The following is a 20,347-nucleotide window of genomic DNA, read 5'->3' on the forward strand; positions in this document are numbered from 1 at the left end:
ATCTGTAAAAAAGAGATTAAAAGGACCGTTGTTATAGGGCTATTTGAAGATTAAATGTAATAACATTTATAAAATGTGAAGCATATTGCTTGGCCCATCCTTGGTATTCAGAAAGCCAGTTTCCATTCCTTTCCCTATACTTTTTTGACCTTTGTAGACTGAGAAGTAGACAGTGGGATTTCTGCTGAATTGCTTGACTTGGAGAGGGTCGGATTTCTTCTAAGTTTCCAAAGATCCTTTGAGAAGGAGAAATTATTGTACAGTATTTTAAAGCAGAATACTACAAAAATTTTAGAAAGGCTTGAACAGGAGATAAATGGCTAGGTCCTAAGGCCACTTCTAAAATGCTCTAAATTTTAGTCCCAAGAAAGGTGACTGGCTGGTAAGTTGCCAGTTATTTATTGCCATGTGAAAGCAGTTCAGAATCAATAACAAGTTGAGATTCCTTGGATAGATCTATAGAAATGTGGGCAGAACTTGCCATCTGCAGACATGGTAGAATATCTCTTTGAGAAGGACAGCTACAATTTAGGAGGTTGGAAGTTAGTGGCTAAATGCCTAATAAACTTTGTGTTTGAGTTAAGAGAAATGCAACAAATTTGTATTGGGTTTAAAGTAATTAAGGTTCTCAATTGCTTCCTCTGTTACTGATAGTTTTGCACCAAGGCTCCTTAGGGGCTGAATTTTTAAAAGGCAGAGAGGCCCCTGACTTTAAAAAGTTGTTAGTTCTCCTCCTCCCTCCCCAACAAAATGAAAGAAAACAAAACAAATAAAAATATACACCTTCATTCCCCCCCACCCCAAAAAATGACCCGAAGAAATAAGGGAGGGGAGAGAATGAGTATGTGATCTTTCCTCTGGTCCTTGGGTCTCAGCATGCTTGGAGGAAGACACCTTCTTCCCACTTTCCAGGTGATGAGAATTGGGCAGCTGAGCCAATAGTAGAGACATAACCTCACAGAATCCCAAGCAGATTCTAGGTGGAAAGTGACAATGAAGCTGCTTTACATGGGAGAGAGTCTGCTCCAGTTTTTCTTCCCTTCAATTGGTCATAGTCTGACACAAGAATCAATAGTCAACATTACTGGTTGGAAAGTGAAATAGTGCAGACACTTTGGAAAACAGTTTGGCAGCTCCTCATAAAGTTTAACATAGAGTTATCAGATGACGCAGAGATTCTACTCATAGGTATATACCCAGGAAAACAGGTGTTCACACAAAAATTTATACATAAATATATGTATATGTTTTTTTCAAAAAACACAGAATTTTGGTAGTGATTGTACTGAATCTATAGATCACTTTGGGGAGAATGGACATCTTAATTATATTGAGTCTTCCAATCTATGAATGTGGCACATTTCTCCATTTATTTAAGTCTTCTCAAGTTTCTCTCAGCAAAGCTGTATAGTTTTTAGTGGGGGTCTTAGACATCTTTCATTAGATTTTTTTTCCTTGGTATTTGATATTTTTTGATACTATTGTAAAAGGTATAATTAAAATTTTTATTTTCAATGATTTGTTGCCAGAATATAGAAATACAGTTGATTTTTATATATTGACCTTATATCTCATGACCTTGATAAATTAATGTATTGGTTCTATTAGCCTTGGAGGGTTTTTTGTTTTGGGGGGTTTTTTTGGTAAATTCCATAGTGTTTCCTACATGCACAGTAATATTTTCTGTGAGTAAGAGCAACTGCAATCTTTATGCTCTTAATTTATTTTTCCTGCTTTATTGCACTAGCTAAGACTTTAGATACAAAATTGAATAGACTTGATGAAAGCGTACATCCTTCCTTGTTTCCAGTATTAGAGGAAAAGGATTTAATGTTTCACCAAGAAGCATGATGTTGGTTATAGGTTTCATAGATGATCTTTGTCAGACTGAAACTGCTACATTGTATTTGTGGCTTGCTGAGAAATTTTATTTTTATGCAGAGGTGTTGAATTTTGTTAAATGTTCTTTTTCTGCATCTGTGAGATGATCATATGGTTTTTCTCCTTTATTCTGTTAACATGATGAATAACACTGACTTTTTTCCTAGTATTAAATTAACCTTGCTTTCCTGGGATAAACTCTGTTGGTCATGATGTAGTATCCTTTGTATATATTGCTGGATTCTATTTACTCATATTTTGTTAAGGTTTTCACATCTCTGTTGATGGGGGATATTGATCTCTAATTTTCTTTTCTTGTAATGTTCTTGTCAGGTTTAGTATCAGGGTTATGTTCACTTTCTAAAACAAGTTGAGAAGTATTCTCTTAATCTCTGTTTTCTGAAAGAATTTGTGTAAAATTAGTATTTCTTCCATAAACATTTGATAGAATTCACTTGTGGAGCCCCATCTGGGCCTAGAGTTCTCTTTGTGATAAGATTTTTTATTATAATTTCTTGAATTAATATGGGCTATTTAGATTTTCTACTTCTTCTTATGTCAGTTTTTATAAGTTGTGTTTGGATATGTTTGTCTATTTCATCCAAGGTGAAATGGCATAAAGTTATTCACAACATATCCTTATTATCTTAATAACGTCTATAGGATTTATAGTGATATCCTGTTTTTTCACTCCTGAAAATTATAATTTGTGTTTTCTCCATTTTTTTTTCTTGATCAATCTTGCCTGGGGAATTATCAATTTTATTAATCTTTTTAAAGAACCAGCATTTGACCACTTTTGATTGTCTATTATTTGTCCATTTACTAATTCATTAATTTCCATTCTTATTCTTATTATTTCCTTTCATATACTTACCTATGGCTAATTTGATCCTCTTTTTCTAGCTTCTTAAGGCAGAAGCTTCGAGCATTGATCTTATATCTTTTTTTATTTTCTAATATAAACATTTAAAGCTGTAAAATTTTCTCTAACAATTTCTTTAGCTTCATCCCATAAATCTTGATGTATTGTGTTTTCACTGTCATCAGTTAAAGTATTTTTTAAATTTCCCTGTGCAAACCTCTTTGGTTCACAGATCTTTAGAAGTCTGTTGTTTAATTTACAAATCTGTGGGAATTTTTCTGGATATCTTATTATTACCAAGACTTTTGATGGAACCAGTTATTTGGATCTATGCTAAATGCTCTTGCCTTTGTAAAAAGATAATTAATGAATTTCTCTTTTTACCTTCTAAAATTTCCTAAGTATGGGCTTTGAAATGTTCATTTCTCGGCATCTTCTTTCATTTGTTTCTTTTTTAAAATTTAAGCAATTGTACAGTATAGATTATAGTTCTATAACACATTATGGATTATGGAACAAATTTTAATATTTCAGAAGTTGTCTCCACATAGCCTTGCTATAGTTTACTTTCATTTTACATAGAAAGAGATAAATAGTAATTGTTCCATCTTAATATTAAGTGTGGGGATAAATTTTTCTTTAATTTTTGTGGATTTTTTTATCCAAGCTAAAAATTGTTTTCTTTTGAATAGGTGTCAACAAATGATAATATAATGATTTGGCTAGGTCTTTTTAGATAGCATTTTCATTAATTTTGTTTTTTTAAGGTTGGTGTTATTAAAGCCTGAAGAATTTATATCTTATTATATCCAGCATGCCCAGAAGACAGTAAGCTACACTAATACCAAAGCCATATTAAGTGCAATTTCATCCTTCTTTGATGAACCAGCCAGTCCATTAGATCTTCCAGTACCTCGGGGGTCAGCATTATAAAATCTATCTATTGTAGATTTGCGGAAGGGCAGTTCAATAAAAATCTAGAATCAATAAGTGTCAGAAATAAGAATGTCCATTGTATTGGGACTTCTGTGTTCATTTTTAGATGATTGTCATTTTTTTAATAAATTTATTTAGTTATTTATTTATTTTAATTTGGCTGCATTGGGTCTTCGTTGCTGCGCGTGGGCTTTCTGTAGTTGCAGTGAGCGGGGGCTACTCTTCGTTGTGGTGCACGGGCTTCTCATTGCGGTGGCTTCTCTTGTTGCAGAGCACGGGCTCTGGGCGCTCTAGCTACTGTACTTCAGTAGCTGTGGCACGAGGGCTCAGTAGTTGTGGCTCGCAGGCTCCAGAGCACAGGCTCAGTAGTTGCGGCGCTCGGACTTAGTTGCTCCGCGGCATGTGGGATCTTCCCAGACGGGGGCTTGAACCCGTGTCCCCTGCACTGGCAGGCGGATTCTTAACCACTGCGCTGCCAGGGAAGTCCTGTCATTTTTTAAATATAGTAGTTTAATCTCATTTATTAAATGTCATGAATATCAGGCTGGGAATTGTAGCAAAAAGTGATTTCTCAAAGAAATATACCGTATCATGACCTGAGCTAATGGTTAAGTCATTCTTACAAATACAGATGTTTGTATAGTAATGCACCCAGGAATTCCCAAGGAAACCAGTTCTTTTTCTTTTCCATTTCTTCTGTAGCTCTGCCAAACAAACAAAACAAAACAAACAAAACCCTAAGGTAAACCAAATCTCTGAATCAGTGCAACTATTTGATAAAACACTATGATGGGATAAATTATAATCTGCCAGGAACTTTCTTCAGTACAGTTCTTAAAGTCTAAATATATGTAAGAATAGAAAGGCTTTCTGATGTAACTCTCCAGAGGCGATTATTTTCTTTTCAAAACTTTCTGTCACTGATCAGACAGATACTTCTCTAGCTTCATACAAACACATGTCTCCCCTGTCCTGTGGTGACTGTCTCTGTCCTCTTACCTTCACATGGAAGGAGCAGCTAAGTTTATATGGATGACGTGTTACAGTGGACAGCATGGTTACTAGAAAGCTACGTTTTAAGCCACCCCATTAAGCCTGATCTGATGTAGAATATTCAGGTTGGCACAAACAGCACAAGCAAGGGACATTCAGAGACCCTTTGCTGTGATCTACCATACTGGTATTGCCCAAGGAGGAGCATGTAAAAATATTTTGTTTAACAGTCTGATGGTGTTTTCTGCCCTTTTTATTTGGTTGGGAATTTGAAAATTTCAGGTTAACTCATAAAATGAAAATGTAAAAAGACAAGATAAATGTAAAAAGACATATGAGGCAATGTGTTTATTTTAATTAAGATGGCAAAACCTACCATTCTTGTTTGCAGTGGCTTGGAGGAGATTTGGAGTAGAACTTCTACTTGCTAACGTTCAGTTAGGCCCAGGTTTGACATTTGGAAGTGACAGTTTGGTAGAATGACGGTGCTCCTACAAGTGAAGGAAACTGTGTCTGTAATACTCAGTGTGATCAGGGACCTGGCCCTTCATGAAATTTCACGTACAGGTGAATTTGACTTATTTTATCATGTGGTCCGATTCTAGCCAAATGCTGTGGATATGAGAGGAGGACAGGAGAACTCAGGGTCTACTCCTGATAGCATTTTCCCAGGGGATCTGGTCTTTCTACTCTATGCTTACATTGAGCAGATCAGGTATTTGGATCCCAGGCAGACTCTTGGGTTCACTGTAGATTTTATGCACATTTAAACGACTTGGTCTTGTCATCTGCGGAACTAAGGATGATCCACGGCCAGCTCGTTTCATTCTACTTCTTGAGGTGAATAGGATTGTAGGATCAAAGTAAAAAGATCTAAGGAAGAGCATATGTTCTCGCTCACTCCAGACTATATCCGGTAAGGCCCAGCCTTAACATTTATAAGCCTTTACTCACCCAACTTGCTGTTTTTTTCAGGCTACAACCGAGGTGGAAATTAAGAAGAAAGGCCCTGGATCTCTTTTAGTTTCCATGGACCAATTGGCCTCCTATGGGCGGAAGGACAGGATCAACAGTATATTGAGCGTTGTTACAAATACACTGGTAGAAGGTATGTGCCTTGTGATGTTGGTCCAAGCTGCTGAGCTATAAATATGTGGTGTGCATGATAATATAAATATAGTCCCATGGTCTGAGTTTTGCAAAAATTGTCTCTGAGCTTTAGGAATAGAGTCTGCTGGTTATAGAAACCAGCATTTCAGATCTACATGCGGAGAATCCAGGCAGGACTTCGAAGCCGCTGCCAGCACTGTACACAGATAGGTAAGAAGTATGAAGGAACAACATAAGAGTGAGCTAGAGGACCTCAAGAAGTCTCTGTAATCATCACCATGAGGAGCCAATAGGGTGACGTGAGGCAGAGAGGAACAGAGACGGAAGAACTGTGATGATAGAAAATGATGGAACCCCCCTCGTGCCCTCGACCAGAAAACTTACCTTCCTCTTTTCCTTTTTAGCTACTTACAGATCTTTTGGTTTTCCCTTAAGGACAAATGTGCCGTGCGTTGTGATTATACCTAATTCCGCCTCGCTTTAAACACCCCCATATATCCATAAATATATTGCACGTGTGAACAGGTAAGCTGAAACCCCTCTAACGCTGGCGCTCTGTGCCCAGGGGAAGGGCAGCCACTGTTGAATCATAGCGTGCCTGCAGCGGCGTAGCCGTCAGAGCCTGAAGTCAGTAGCAGGTGGCTCCTCCATGACACAGCCTGGCTTGCTGAGGAGCAGCTGAGGATTTCCCATTACACTGCAGTTCCCTCGCAAGTGTCTGCTTTCTGTCCGACTGTGGTCTGTATTCCAGGCTCCTCTTGGCTTCTTTGGCAGTAGATTCAGTGACCAGGTTTTCTCTCACAAGATTCTGATTGATTCTGCATGCTTCTTCTTCATCTGATTCATGTTGATGTAGCTGAGTTGTCCCATTATAGACCCGTACTGTTCCTGATTGCCGTTCTTCAGAATCCACACACCCAGGCTAACCCAGGAATAATCAGAGTCCCTGAGAATCCCTAGAAGGGAACCCGAAACTCCCCTGGAATACTCACATCTGCACATATGGGCAAGGAGTTAGACTAAACCTAAACTAATCTTGAGAATGTATCACGTAAGAAGAATACTGAACTAACTACTTTTCAGCTCCTGAACAGCTTCATTTAGTCCTGTTTTCTTTAATTCCCACTGAGGTCTTTGTCCGATAGAACATCTTTAAGCTTTATAGTTTATACTTTGAGATAACAGGTAAGTAACTGCAGATCGTAAGAATTCCAAGGTAAGATATATCAATATTAGCTTAAGAACCTTAGCAAATTTTATTCTTCACTTGGAGACCAAGACAAGATTTCTCTGAGTATCTGTAGCAGTTGAGAAAGAAAAACGAACAACCTCCAACAGGCCTGTTTTATTCCTGGTAAAAACATCAGAGCAGGAGAACAATCCATGCAACGCAACAGTGATTTATTGATTACCTCGGTGGCCTAGCGCAGGGTCTGGCAAAAGTAGATGCTCAAAAGATGTGTACTGAACTGAATTTTGTTGTGCTTGGAATTGGGGAGGAGTACTGGGGCTGCAGGATTCCTTTCGGAGGCCTTAGTACCTGTCCTGCCTTTCCCTGCTCACACATCCTCCCATCCTATCGCCCTTTGCTAAAGCTGATGAGACAGAACTGCTGTAATCAAAGGACGATGCATGGCTGGAGCTGAAAGATGTGAGAGAATTAAAGGACATTAAGAAAGATCCATTCCTATTTAACCACGGTTCCCTCTGTATTTAACAATTGCTACAACATGGAAAGCCAGCATTGAATGAATAATTTTTTCTGCTTTTCAGCCTTCAGTTAGGAAACTCTGACATTATTTTAATCCAAAGAAGCGGACTTCTTATCTAATGGTTTAGAAACCACAGTGGAGAATTCCAGAATCCTGTAAATAATGAGATAATCCTGCCTGCTCTGCCTCACCCCTATCCTATTGCGAGCATGCTCACCAGGATCCAATAAACTCAGCGCAATTCACAATCAGCAGAGCCATAAGCTTTGGGGATATTTCAGAGGACGGGGCATGGGGTGTCGGCAGAGAGTAATGTGGTCTTACTTCTGCTCAAAGCAGTAAAGCTATGGGAGAAGGAGAGAGGGTTGAAGTGAGAATGAGGAAGCAGTGATGGTATTTAGCGTTATTGATTCTCTGGTGAAACAGTTTCAAAAGTGTCAGTGCAATTACTTACCTGGTATCTGCCTTTCCAGGTGTGGCTATAAGCTCTGTGAGGGTGGCAATTCTTGTTCATCAATGTAGTCCCAGTGCCTAGCACGTTGTTGAACTGACCTGGGAGAAGCCCTGGCCTTCAAAAACCTCCTGGTCTACAAAGGCCACCATCTTGGAGGAATCATGAGGCCCTCTCTGAAATCAATTCCCAGTGCCCCCAAGGTTGAGACTACAATTCCCAGTGCCCCCAAGGTTGAGACTACAATTCCCAGTGCCCCCAAGGTTGAGTGCCCCCAAGGTTCTCTCTGAAAATGTCCAGGAGCAAACTAAGGGGAGCCCCACAAACTTTTGGACATCTCACCCCCATATGTTAACACATTCGCCCAGACTTTGCTGTTCCGGGTGTGTAGGGCCAGTAACGGTGTGCAGAGTTGTGAGTCTCTTTATAAACCTCCTTATTCACCTAACTGATCTCTTCTAGCTCCTAAAGCTCCACATTGTCTTAGTTTTTGTGGAACGGAAACGAGTATCCTGAGGATCTTCCCCTCTCAGTAAATGGGAGGGATACTAGATATCTAGTATCCCTTTTTGGTGCCCCATAGGGTAGGGAAACCCTACCCTTGTCTGTCTGGCAAGGACTTGGAGCCTAGTTCATTGTAAAACGTTACAATTGTGTCAACTGTTAGAAACGTGAACAGTCCGCTGCTTCAACCTCCATGTGCAGGTGAACAGCAGACATTTGGAGAAAGGAGGAGATAAAAAAAGGAACGGAACCAGATTTCCAAATATGTACTATAAGAATTTATGGAAATAAGAGAACCTTTTCAATTTTCTTTTTTGGGAAGAAGACTAAATTTACCTTGGGAAGGGAGGGAGTTCTATGAGGAAGAAACCAAAGCAAATTTTCTTCACAGACTTCCTTTCCCACGCAGACTCCCACGTGTCGCTTACTGTGGCCCTTAAATCTGAAAAACCAAGGCAACCATTTTCTTAGCAACCAGGGAGCCAATTAGAAGCCCAACCAAAGCACCCCATCTAAAATAAAGCCATCACCATGGGCACCATCCGGCTGGTTGGAAAAAGGGAAAGTAGACTGATTTAAAGCAGCCATCTTGCTCTTCGTGAAATGTTGGGAAACTTTTTTGCTATTCCCTGAATGATTTGATTTTGTTAGTGGATTTGAGTGGGGTCAGGGTGGTAGCGGATGCAGTTATATCCAACCCCACAGAGCCAAGACCTGGCCTCTAAGGATTATCATGCTGACGGGTTTTCAAAGTTACACCTCTTCAAGAATATCCTTCCAGATCAAGGTCCTTGGACTTTTGTGATGCTAGCTATTATATTTCATACTTAATTTGAGGAGGGCTTTGTTACCGAGGGCCTCACGCCTAGATTGTTGGAGCTGAATGGCTCTCCACCTTTAGTGTCTAATTGTCCTTTCTAATCTTTGCTTTGTAAACGACCTTAGAGCTCTTCGAGTCCAGTGATTGTCAGTCTGGGTTTATCAGAGTCCTAGGACCCTGGGGAAGTACCTCAGGGAAGGAAGACTTGGATTGCCCTGGACTCCAAGCTCCTCTTCCTGCCTAAACTAGAGCAGCTCCTGGTTTGTCTATTTTACATATTGGGGGTCACATAAGATCTTGTTTGAAAAAATGCGTCCTGCTTTTAAAAGAGGGACAGACTAAAGAGACGAAGAGGAGAAGACAAAAGAAGAGAGAAACAAAAAGGAAGGAAGAAAGAGACTGAGGGACGGGGAGACGAAGAAGATAGAGAAAGAAAGGATGAGAGTGGGAAAGGGTGAAAGGGCAAGAGAAGGAGAAAGAGAGAAGAGCAGAGATGAGAAAGAGGAAGGAAGGAGCAAAGGGGAAGGAATGCAACCTCTGTTCCTGACTGCATTGCGAACTCACATTGTGAACTCGTACATCTTTGGGAACCTAAGACAGATGGTCCATGTGGTGGCTTGGTTGACAATGCTGGTTCTGCTGTAAAGAAAATAAACAACAATAGCAAATGCTTTCATAGCACTTGCTGTATGCTAGGGTGTTCTGAGGCACTTTATATATGTTTTAGCTCATTTAATTGTCGCAGCAAACTGAAGTAATTTACTCAAGGGCCCACAGTTAGCAATTGCCTAAGCTGGTTACGCCCATATATGTCTGGCTTCAGTGTGTGTGCTTTTGACTGCTTCTCTGATAATAAATAGTTTAATGATACCATGTGTAATAAAATATCTACCGTTTATTGAGGACTTACCTTGTGCCAGGCCCTGTGCTGTCTGCTATCAACCACTTAATCTGTAAGCAAAGGAGGAGGATTATAGGACTCATTTAGTCCTACAGCCTGAAAGTCAGTGCCCTTTTAGATGAGGCAACGGAAGCGTAGAGGACGCAGTACCTTGCCTGAGATCATACACCTGTGAGTGTGGAAGCCAGTTGAACCAGGGTTGCTATGCTTCCCAAACGGGTGGATTGAGTTTTGTTTATACCTAGATCCTTGTTAACTGGGATGTGACCTGGCACTGGTCATGCCTCCTCTCTGCCTTCAAGAGAAGGAAAACTGAGGGAAGCTCTCAGGAAAGTCAGCACTCCCTGGCCACCTTCCTTCTTGTGTTAATAGCAGTGATACCCACCAAGTCCAACCCTTTTGTTTTCTTCCCAAGACTGAGGGGCTACCTTTGTTCTTTACCCACTACAGAGCTGGAAGAGTCTCAGAGAAAGTGCCCGCCGTGCTGGTATAAATTTGCCAACACTTTCCTCATCTGGGAGTGTCACCCCTACTGGATAAAGCTGAAAGAGATTGTAAACTTGATCGTCATGGACCCTTTTGTGGACTTGGCCATCACCATCTGCATTGTCCTGAACACACTGTTTATGGCAATGGAACACCATCCTATGACGCCACAGTTTGAACATGTCTTGGCTGTAGGAAATCTGGTAAGATGGAGCACGGCCTCCTGATTTGACCATCTGATCGGGTTTTGCCTGTAGGAATTTTGTTTCTGAGACTGAAAGCTGGAGTTTAGTTGAAAAGAAAGTAATAGTTAATTGGAAGACAAATGCTTCCACATACGCCGCAGCCCCGCCGCTTCTGCTCGCTTGTGATCCCTTGGCTGTTTCCTCTTTCTGCAGAACTTTGAAGACGTCATTTAGGAGCTGTTGGTGACAGAATGGGAGGCATGGTACAGTGGGTTGGTTTCAGCAACCTGAGCCAAGGACTTGTGGATTTCTTTCTCATTCTGTTTCTCACATTACTTCCCGCATTACTCCAGCAAATCGCTTCCCCTTTCACCTTCAGTAACAACCACCACAAAATAGGGGAGCTCTTTCAGGGTGTTAAATCTAACGATAAATTTGCCCACACCGTCATATCTTAATTATCCATATGGGGACTGTCCACGGGAGGTTTTAAATTCTAGGCTGGTTTCCCCTCCTGTCCAACTTCTGAGTGTCGTCCAGTTTCTACCATTAGTTGATCTGTGCCAAATTTATTTTAACGTCGGCTTAAGTGATTAATTTATATTATTTAGAAGATAAGTATGCAGTTTTAAAAAAATAGATTATGTCGTGTATTGTGAAGTCAAGTAGTTGTAATTTGGGGACTTTCTGTTTTACTTCTTTAGTACAAAAATCAGGAGTTGATTGAATTTTGATCAACTGTAAAGAGTTAGTTGGAAAGAATCCTCTAGGTCATCTGGCTGCATTATTCCTTAGGAGTTGCACTATAGGCATGTCAGATCTAGTTGTTACCATTTAATTTGTGCATGATCTCTGCCTGGTATTTCTCTCTCTCTCTCTCTTTCACACACACACACACACACACACACACACACACACACAGAGTTTCTACCTTAAGTCCTAATATACTGTTAAAGTGTTATAATATCATTTTGACTGCTGATTCGGAAAACACACACTGGTTAGTCCTTACAGCTGATGTTCCCTAGTACACATCCAAGGTGATACTGTAATCTTTCCAATCTTTATGTCTGAGTTAGTGACACACTTCAGACTCACTACTGCGATGTGCAGCTCAGTGAAATACCCAGAGTCTTGAAACAGGATACCCTCATAGACTATCCAGGAAATCTGTTAACTGTCTCTGAAAGGCCTCTGAAGGTGGCTTGCTGTGTGATTGGCCGACCCTGGGGCTTGGCCATCAAGCAGCATTTTGAGCCAATCAACAATATCATATAGATATAAGCTTTATTTTATTAGCCAATAGTTATGTAACGAGAAATATGACTTGATCAACTCTGTTGTTGATGGTAGTGGCAGTGATGTGTTTCCTGCAGTGTTTTGTTTTTCTCAAAGTCTTTACTTTTACTTGCTTTTCGCAGAATCAGTCCTTGATTTCCAAGGGATTTTGAGAGGCCTTTTCACATACTACCAGCAGAATTGCCCTCAGACCAGGCCAGAAAATAACGTTATTTTTCTCTTCTTGAAAATCTAGAGGGGACTTCCCTGGTGGTCAGGTGGTTAAGACTCCACCCTTCCATTGCTTCCACTGCAGGGGGCACGGGTTCCATCCCTGGTTGGGGAACTAAGATCCCGCATGCCGCACAGCACAGCACCCCCCCCCCAAAAAAAAGAAACCTAAATTAGAGTCGTGAGCATTCAGAAGACTTTGCTCAGAATCATCACTGAAGAAGAGGGAGAGAGGAGAAGTTCAGCAGCTAATATTCAGGGACTTCCTGAGCCAAGCCAACCAGAACCAAGTTCTAAAAAGAGAAAGCACTCCGGGGGCAGAGTTTTCAAGGGAAAAGTAATGTCTGATTAGCAGTGGGGATGGAGAACAGTGAATGGTTCAGGATACTTTGGACTGGCCAGTGAATTGGACATGAGGGTTGATGGGAAAGAAATCAGGAATGGTGCCTAGATTGGGGAAGTTTGGTAAGCGAGGGGGAAATGGGGATGACTGAGCAAGGAACAGGGGTGGAGTTTAAAATCAGGAGTTCTGTTTTGGACATATTAGCCTTAAATAAGCCATTGATTTCTGTCCGGAAATGTTTTACATCTGTAAAATGAGGATGACACCATGTCATCAGTAGTTGGGAGGAAAAAATGAGAACCTATACAGAAGTATTTGGACTAGTGAAAAGTACTCTCCATACTTAGGAACTGTATGAGTGTAGTTCAGTAGGAGAATTTTCAAAGGCTTGGAGATTTGGATACAGCCTTTGACTGAACCTGAGAATAAGAGAACAAAAAAAAAATGGGTGGACTAGCTTGTGAAATAGACTAGGACCTCCTCTTGTGGTTGGACGGTGAGGCTTTTCCCACAGCTGGGACAGTGAATTGAGTTGTGTTTGTCCACAAACGTGCAGATAGATGTTTTTGAGGGAAGATGAGAACAGCATTCTGTAAATTGGCAACCCCTGCCTCTTCCATCCTCCCCATAAGAAAAAAATGTTCATAATAGGAGGAAGAGTAAAGATAATTCGATCCAACCCCCATGTTTTATAGAGGAAAGTGAACCCAGGGAAGCTACTTGACTTTTGTATTGTTTAGTAGATAAACGTAATGATTCTTCTCTTGCTGTTTTTTGGTAACCATTTGAACACAACAGTGAGTTTATAACATGGTTTTTTAAACAATCAGCCGCATAGCACAGGGAGATCAGCTCGGTGCTTTGTGACCACCTAGAGGGGTGGGATGGGGAGGGTGGGAGGGAGGGAGATGCAAGAGGGAAGAGAAATGGGAACATATTGTACATGTATAACTGATTCACTTTGTTATAAAGCAGAAGCTAACACACCATTGTAAGGCAATTATACTTCAATAAAGATGTTTAAAAAAAAAAAATCTTAATCTTACAGAAAAGTTTCAAGTACAGTGTAAAAAACTATTTTTTGAGAGTAAGTTGCTGACCCAGCCTGTCACCCCCAAATACTATAGTGTGCTTTTACAAACAAGTACATTCTCCTGGACTTCTGCAGGACTGTCACACAAGCGAGACTGTCATCTTCTCATTACATCTACCAGGTGGCACCTGATTTGCATTTGTCCCGTTTCTGCCTATGGTCACTTGATCACTTGATTAAGGAGGTTCTGCCAGGCTTCTCCCCTGTACAGTTACTCTTTTTCCATTTATAATTAATAAGTGTTTGTGAGGAAGACACTTTGAAGCTATCTAAATTTCCTGTTTTTCATTAAACTTTTGATTTATTCCTTTACTTACTTATATCTGTATGGACTCAAGGTTTTCAGTCTTATTCAGTGGGTTTTAATCCATTACTATCGTGTACTTAGATGTTTAAACCACTCCCGATTTGGCCAGTAGGAGTCCCTTCAAGGTGGCTTCCGTGTCCTTTCAACACGTCCTCGTTGCTTCCTTGCTTTCTCAGAAATATTCCAGGCTAACTTTATATTTTTCCTGTCTCAGGTCTGGAATCAGCCATTTCTCAAGCAGCCCTTGTTGTTTTAGTGGAAACTGACATTTAGAAGTCAAGATCTGTTGAAGCAATATACACAACTGGGCCCTCTCCGTACAGGGCTCACTGCTTATTCTAACCCAGCATTTCAGGATTCATTCTAGTGTTCCTCTTTCTATGTTTATAACTCCTTCTCCAACAAAAAGAGACCTGGTTGCCACCATCTTTAGTATATTCCCTTATTTGATTTAAAAAAAATAAGCCATGGTTACCTCTTCCAGCGTGGGTGTCCTCTCCCCCTGGTCAGGCTCTGACGCCCCATGCTGGGCTCTCCAGCAGCCACGGAGCTCCTCCACGTGGACCCCTCCTCACACTTCTCAGGCACTGTCATCCCCGGCCAGGCCACCCCACACATCCTTGTTTCCCGTGCCCCACTTGAACGTGAACGCTTCATAGTGGACCTTCCCCCCGCATGGACCCCTCCTCACCCCACACCAGGCTTCCCCTACCTAGAAGCTCTCAGCATCCTGCTTGGACTCGGGCACCCCATGCCAGCCCGCCCTTCCTGGCCCTGCTCGAGCGCTGACTCTCCACTCCATGCTGCCCGTCTGCAGGGACACTTTCCCCCCATCTCAGGCTGTCCTTCCACCTAGAAGTTCTCCTCGCCCGGCTCTGTAGCTAGCTCCAGAGGCCAGGCCACACCCTCCTCACTCTGCTTGGCTCTGACACCCTTCACTGGGCCACCTCTCTGGATGGATGCCTTCTTCAGCCCACTCAGGCTCTGACACCCCACACCAGGCTGTCCTCCCCATGAGGTTGCAGTCTCCACCTGCTTAAGCTCTAACTCTCTCTGCGGGTCCCCCACCCCCTCCAGGGTGGACACCCTCCCATCCCACTTAGGCCTCAACATCCTGTGCTGGGCAGCCATTCTACACAAATACCCTCCTTATCCCACTCAGACACTGGGCTGTCCCCCCCAAAGTGGACACTCTCCTTGGCCTGCATCGGCTCTGATAGCCCATGCTAAGCTGCCCTCCTGCACAGATGCCCTGCTTGGGCTCCAGCTCCTGACACCAGGCCCCCCTCCATGTGGATAAGGGCTTTTGGCGGGGAGGGGGTATGGAAGGAAGGGCAAAAGCTTAACCTAACATGTAAATTGAATTTCTGAGAATCTAAGCAAAAAAGGAAAAACAGGAAGTTATTTTCATCCTTCACCAAATACACATGAATGTTATGGTTTCTTTTTTTTTTTTTTTTAATTAATTAATTTATTTATTTATTTATGGCTGTGTTGGGTCTTCGTTTCTGTGCAAGGGCTTTCTCTAGTTGCGGCGAGCGGGGGCCACTCTTCATCGCGGTGCGCGGGCCTCTCACTGTCGCGGCCTCTCTTGTTGCGGAGCACAGGCTCCAGACGCGCAGGCTCAGTAGTTGTGGCTCACGGGCCCAGTCGCTCCGCGGCACGTGGGGCCTTCCCAGACCAGGGCTCGAACCTGCGTCCCCTGCATTGGCAGGCAGACTCTCAACCACTGCACCACCAGGGAAGCCCGTTATGGTTTCTTAATTGTAGCTTAGCTAGATTTTCAACCAAAAGGAATTCTTTTCAGATTTTAATTTTTCTTTATCTGTGTCCCTGTAGCCCCTCACGCATACCTCTTTTTAAATTCTTACTACCTGCTAAATGTTTTTGTGCCTGTCTTCTCCTGGTTGGGTAAGCACAGATCTGAGGGGGCTCCTAGGATGTGGAACTTTCACTTTGAAAGTGGGACGGTTCTGGGCATACCAGTTCAAGCTGATCACCCTGTCGACCCAGGATGCAGGACTTTCAGTATTAAAACCAGACAAGTCTCAGTACTAAACCCAGCCAAGTTGGTCACCTGACTCAGTTGTGACCAATGGGTGACTCAGTTCCTGAGGATCCATTATTTTTCATGGTCATATTTTTTTTTCATGTCTCCATTGTGGTACATAGGGCTTTTATCAAATTGAATTTCATTAACTTTGGAAGAGGATCCACTACAGAACAGGAGCTGATTAGCCTCCTTCTGGGCGTAGACAGGGGCGTGCAAATCCCAGTGGCTCCCAAATGAGCCTAGCTTTGTAGACACAGTTATGGCAGAGGAGATGTGCTGCTTCTCCCTGCCCTTCCCAAGCCCCAGGCAGAGCCCCAAATGAAATAACCCCAGTCTTAGGGCACTGTAGGCCTTGCCTGGTGAGCTGGCATCACAAGTGCTCAGGCCTATGCCCAGGGGCCTGTCCAGTAGGCCCCTGAAACATATGCTGACCATGAATTCAGAACATTCAATTAGGACAGAATTCTCGATCTTTCTTTGGTCTTAGGACCACTTTATACTCTTAAAAAGAGCTAAAGAGCTTTTTTTTATGAGAGTTGTATCTTTTGATATTTACCATATTTGAAATTAAAACCAAGAAAAATCTTAAATATTTATTTTAAAATCACAATAATATACCCATTATACAATTACATAAATAACATTTTATGGGGAAAAACTGTATTTTCTGAGAAAAAAATGGCATTGTTTGGCATTTTTGCAAATCTCTTTCATGTCTGGTTTGATAGAAGATACCTAGATTCTCTTACCTGCTTCTGTATTTAATGCATTGTGATATATTATTTTGGTTAAGTATAGGACGAAAACCTGGCCTCACACAGATGTGTAGTTGGAAAAGGGAAAGGATTTCATGACCCTTGAAAGGGTCTTAGGGACCCCAGGGATCCCTGACTACACTTTGAGATCTGCTGCACTAGAACATAAATTCTTAGGTGAATATTTGATGACATTCACAAGAGGGACATTTATATACAGTTGATGTGCTGCTTGTAGTTCCCTTTTTTTAAAATTAATTAATTAATTAATTTATATTTGGCTGTGTTGGGTCTTTGTTGCTGCACGTGGGCTTTCTCTAGTTGCGGAGGGCAGGGGCTACCCTTCGTAGCGGTGCACGGGCTTCTCATTGCGGTTGCTTCTCTTGTTGCGGAGCACGGGCTCTAGGCGCACAGGCTTCAGTAGTTGTGGCACGCAGGCTCAGTAGTTGTGGCTCCCGGGCTCTAGAGCTCAGGCTCAGTAGTTGTGGCGCACAGGCTTAGTTGCTCCGCGGCATGTGGGATCTTCCCGGACCAGGGCTCGGACCCGTGTCCCCTGCATTAGCAGGCGGATTCTTAACCACTGCGCCACCGAGAAAATCCTTGTAGTTCCTTTTTCTCCCCAAGAAGCATATCACAGTGCCAAGAAGAATGGCATCAAATGGATAACCTTAAACCTACTCTTCTCCATTTAATTCCTTCCAATAGTTACAAATTTATTTTCACCCAAACCCCAAACAAGGGCAGCACACTATGTGCTGAAACAACATGGGTGCCGACCTCTGTCACAGGCATTTCTACCAGGCGCCTGGAGGCCTTTCATCCCATTGAAAGGCAGCACCACATAACTGTGTCATTGATCTTCTGTCAGGAACCAGAGTTCCCACAGTATAGATATTCCGAGGTCAGTCAGCCCGTGCTTGTTACTGAGCACTTAATGTATGCTCACCAAGAACTAATGGGACAGCAAATTCAGTCTCTACTTAGTGTGCGTTAAGTGGGTTAATGTTTCTATGTAGAGAAACCTTTGATGGGCTGATGCTAAGGGTAAAGTGTGTGTCAGGAGTTGATTCACTGCCCCTACTTTCCTGACCTCACGCAGAGTGGTATTCTATTTGTATACGCTTAGCTTGCACTATGAACTTTGATTTAACTTAACCAGATCTCTTCAGGGAATATTTTCTTTCAATTTTAGGGTACTGCATCTTCAATTTAGAAAAATGGGGGACCATAGAAACGTATATGGACCCCCAAAATTTCCAGCCCAGTTATCCATTTTGTTGTGTTTTCATCAAGTCATTCTGTTTATTGCTATACATTAATTCAGTGTATTCAAAACAGTGTCTGTAATCTAAGTCTTTTTCACTATTTTTAATTCTGTCCTCAGACCATATCTCCAAAGTTTTCCTCAAACTCCTTCATATGTAAACTTGGTAACGAAGTGGTTACAAGTATTAACTTACTATGAATTTTAAATCTGCTGCGTATAAAGTCTTCTCCTCTAAAAACAGAATATTCAGTAATAGTCGTATGTTACATGCTTAGGCTAGAATGAGGGTATTGGTCTTGTCAAAACTGGAGTTCATGGGATTTTACTTTCTCCCTGCATGTTATGTTACTAAGGCCTTGGGAAGGATGCAGAAAGCATTGGGAAACACAAGGTGCTCTGAAAGGCAGAAAAGTGGGAGCCAGGTAACACAGGGAAGAAGTCATTCTCGTACCCAATAAGCTCCAAATCTAAAACAATTACTACATTATTGACTATCATATTGAAAAAATCAAAAGGAAGCACCAAAGTCTCCAACAATAAGAAAGTTCTTTGAGGATATATTTACCCAATAGAATATTATACAAGCAATAAAAGTGAGAGTTACGAAGACCGTGTTGCAACATGAATGGAGTCATGATAAATGAAAAATGCGTGATAAGTGAAATGAGTCGTGATAAGTCAAGATAAGTGTAAAGCCAAAATATTATGTAGTCTGTGGCTTACAACTCTGACAAAATATATATGCATTTGAAGAAAAAAAAAGAAAAGGAGTACATTAAAATAATAGTTGTATGCAAGGTGGTGAGACTGAATGTTTCTCCTGTATTTTTCACACTTTTAGCAATGTTCTGTTGCTTTTACCATTTAAAATAAGAAAGCCTGCAGTATATGTCGACGTTTGAGAAGACACATAATGTCAAATCAGGAATAATACTGTATTTTTTAAATATAATTATAACACGAGTGATTTTTTTCTTTTTTTTTGGCCAACATCCCAAATGTGGCATACACATTCACGTGACTGCTGACCCTTTAGGAGTCACCTGTGTGATATTTTCAATTGCTTAGAATAATTTTTTAACTGCACGTTTGAACAATATGAATTGGGTAGTTCTGGCAACAAAGATGTGAACATTTCCTCTTCATTCAAGAGGAAAGTAAGAAGACTTTCCTGCATCATGTGGAGTGGTCAGGGGACATCCAGGTATTGTTGTCCTCAGATGCAGAATTTAGCCAAGGCTGGTGCTTGGGGCTTCTTGGACATGCCATATTCAAAGATAATGATAAAGGCATTTTCTTTTTATTATTTCTTTTTTCTTACCCCCTGCCTTCCCCTCTTTAGGTTTTCACTGGAATTTTCACAGCGGAAATGTTCCTGAAGCTCATAGCCATGGATCCCTACTATTATTTCCAAGAAGGTTGGAACATTTTTGATGGATTTATTGTCTCCCTCAGTTTAATGGAACTGAGTCTAGCAGACGTGGAGGGGCTTTCGGTGCTGCGATCTTTCCGATTGGTATTCCATATTTCTCCAATTTCTTTTTATATTTCCTATCTTGCAGCTACTAGAAAGAGTTTTGCATAAGTTAATCTGATGACTTTTAAAAATCCTTAGCTATATTCTACTCCCAATTTCAGTTGGCTGTTTATTGGCTTAGCAACTAAAATATTGAAAACTTTTCTGCTAACTACCTAATATAGAAAGTAGTTGTTAAAATCAGTGAACAAACAGAAATCAATTTTATGAAGTTCCTCAGAAAATAATGGTTAATCTAAAAGACGAAGAAGAAGGATTCCCAAGGGCTATTCTGAGGTCAAATTTGGATTTGCTAGTAAGCCTCTTTCTTTATCTGAACATCTCCCTGAAATGGCAAGAATTTCTCCTTTTTCAAAGATGGCTCTACTCATTTCTTCTATCATGGTGACCCCTTCCAAAAAATGAGAATAAAATAATGTTTTTTAAAGTTATATTGAAATTAGTAGTTGAACATCCATCATTAGCTAAGAAAGATTTTTCAAATGTATTTGAAGAAGTTAGTGTTCAAATTATTAAAATGCCTCTGAAAGAATAGCTAACGATATCCTCGAAATAGCTTCCCATATGCATAGGCATAAGTGATGTCCTGATTAAGTCCCTTGAGAAGCTGAGTTATCATGGAGGTATCCCACTCAGACA

At 41.3% G+C, this 20,347-nt stretch overlaps 1 protein-coding gene across 5 annotated transcripts in view; it reads left to right on the forward strand.

The window, feature by feature from the left end:
• The window catches only part of SCN8A (sodium voltage-gated channel alpha subunit 8), a 112,673-nt gene that overhangs the window by 60,115 nt on the left and 32,211 nt on the right, over nt 1-20,347 (forward strand). For all 5 annotated transcript variants that reach the window (XM_068561848.1, XM_068561850.1, XM_068561845.1 and 2 more), the window contains exons 12-14: nt 5,651-5,783; nt 10,624-10,862; nt 19,514-19,687. In XM_068561848.1, the coding sequence (XP_068417949.1) occupies nt 5,651-5,783; nt 10,624-10,862; nt 19,514-19,687 (546 nt within the window). The remainder of the gene's footprint in view (nt 1-5,650; nt 5,784-10,623; nt 10,863-19,513; nt 19,688-20,347) is intronic.

The sequence above is a fragment of the Eschrichtius robustus genome, chromosome 13 (genome assembly GCF_028021215.1).
Source record: "Eschrichtius robustus isolate mEscRob2 chromosome 13, mEscRob2.pri, whole genome shotgun sequence".
NCBI lineage: Eukaryota > Metazoa > Chordata > Mammalia > Artiodactyla > Eschrichtiidae > Eschrichtius > Eschrichtius robustus.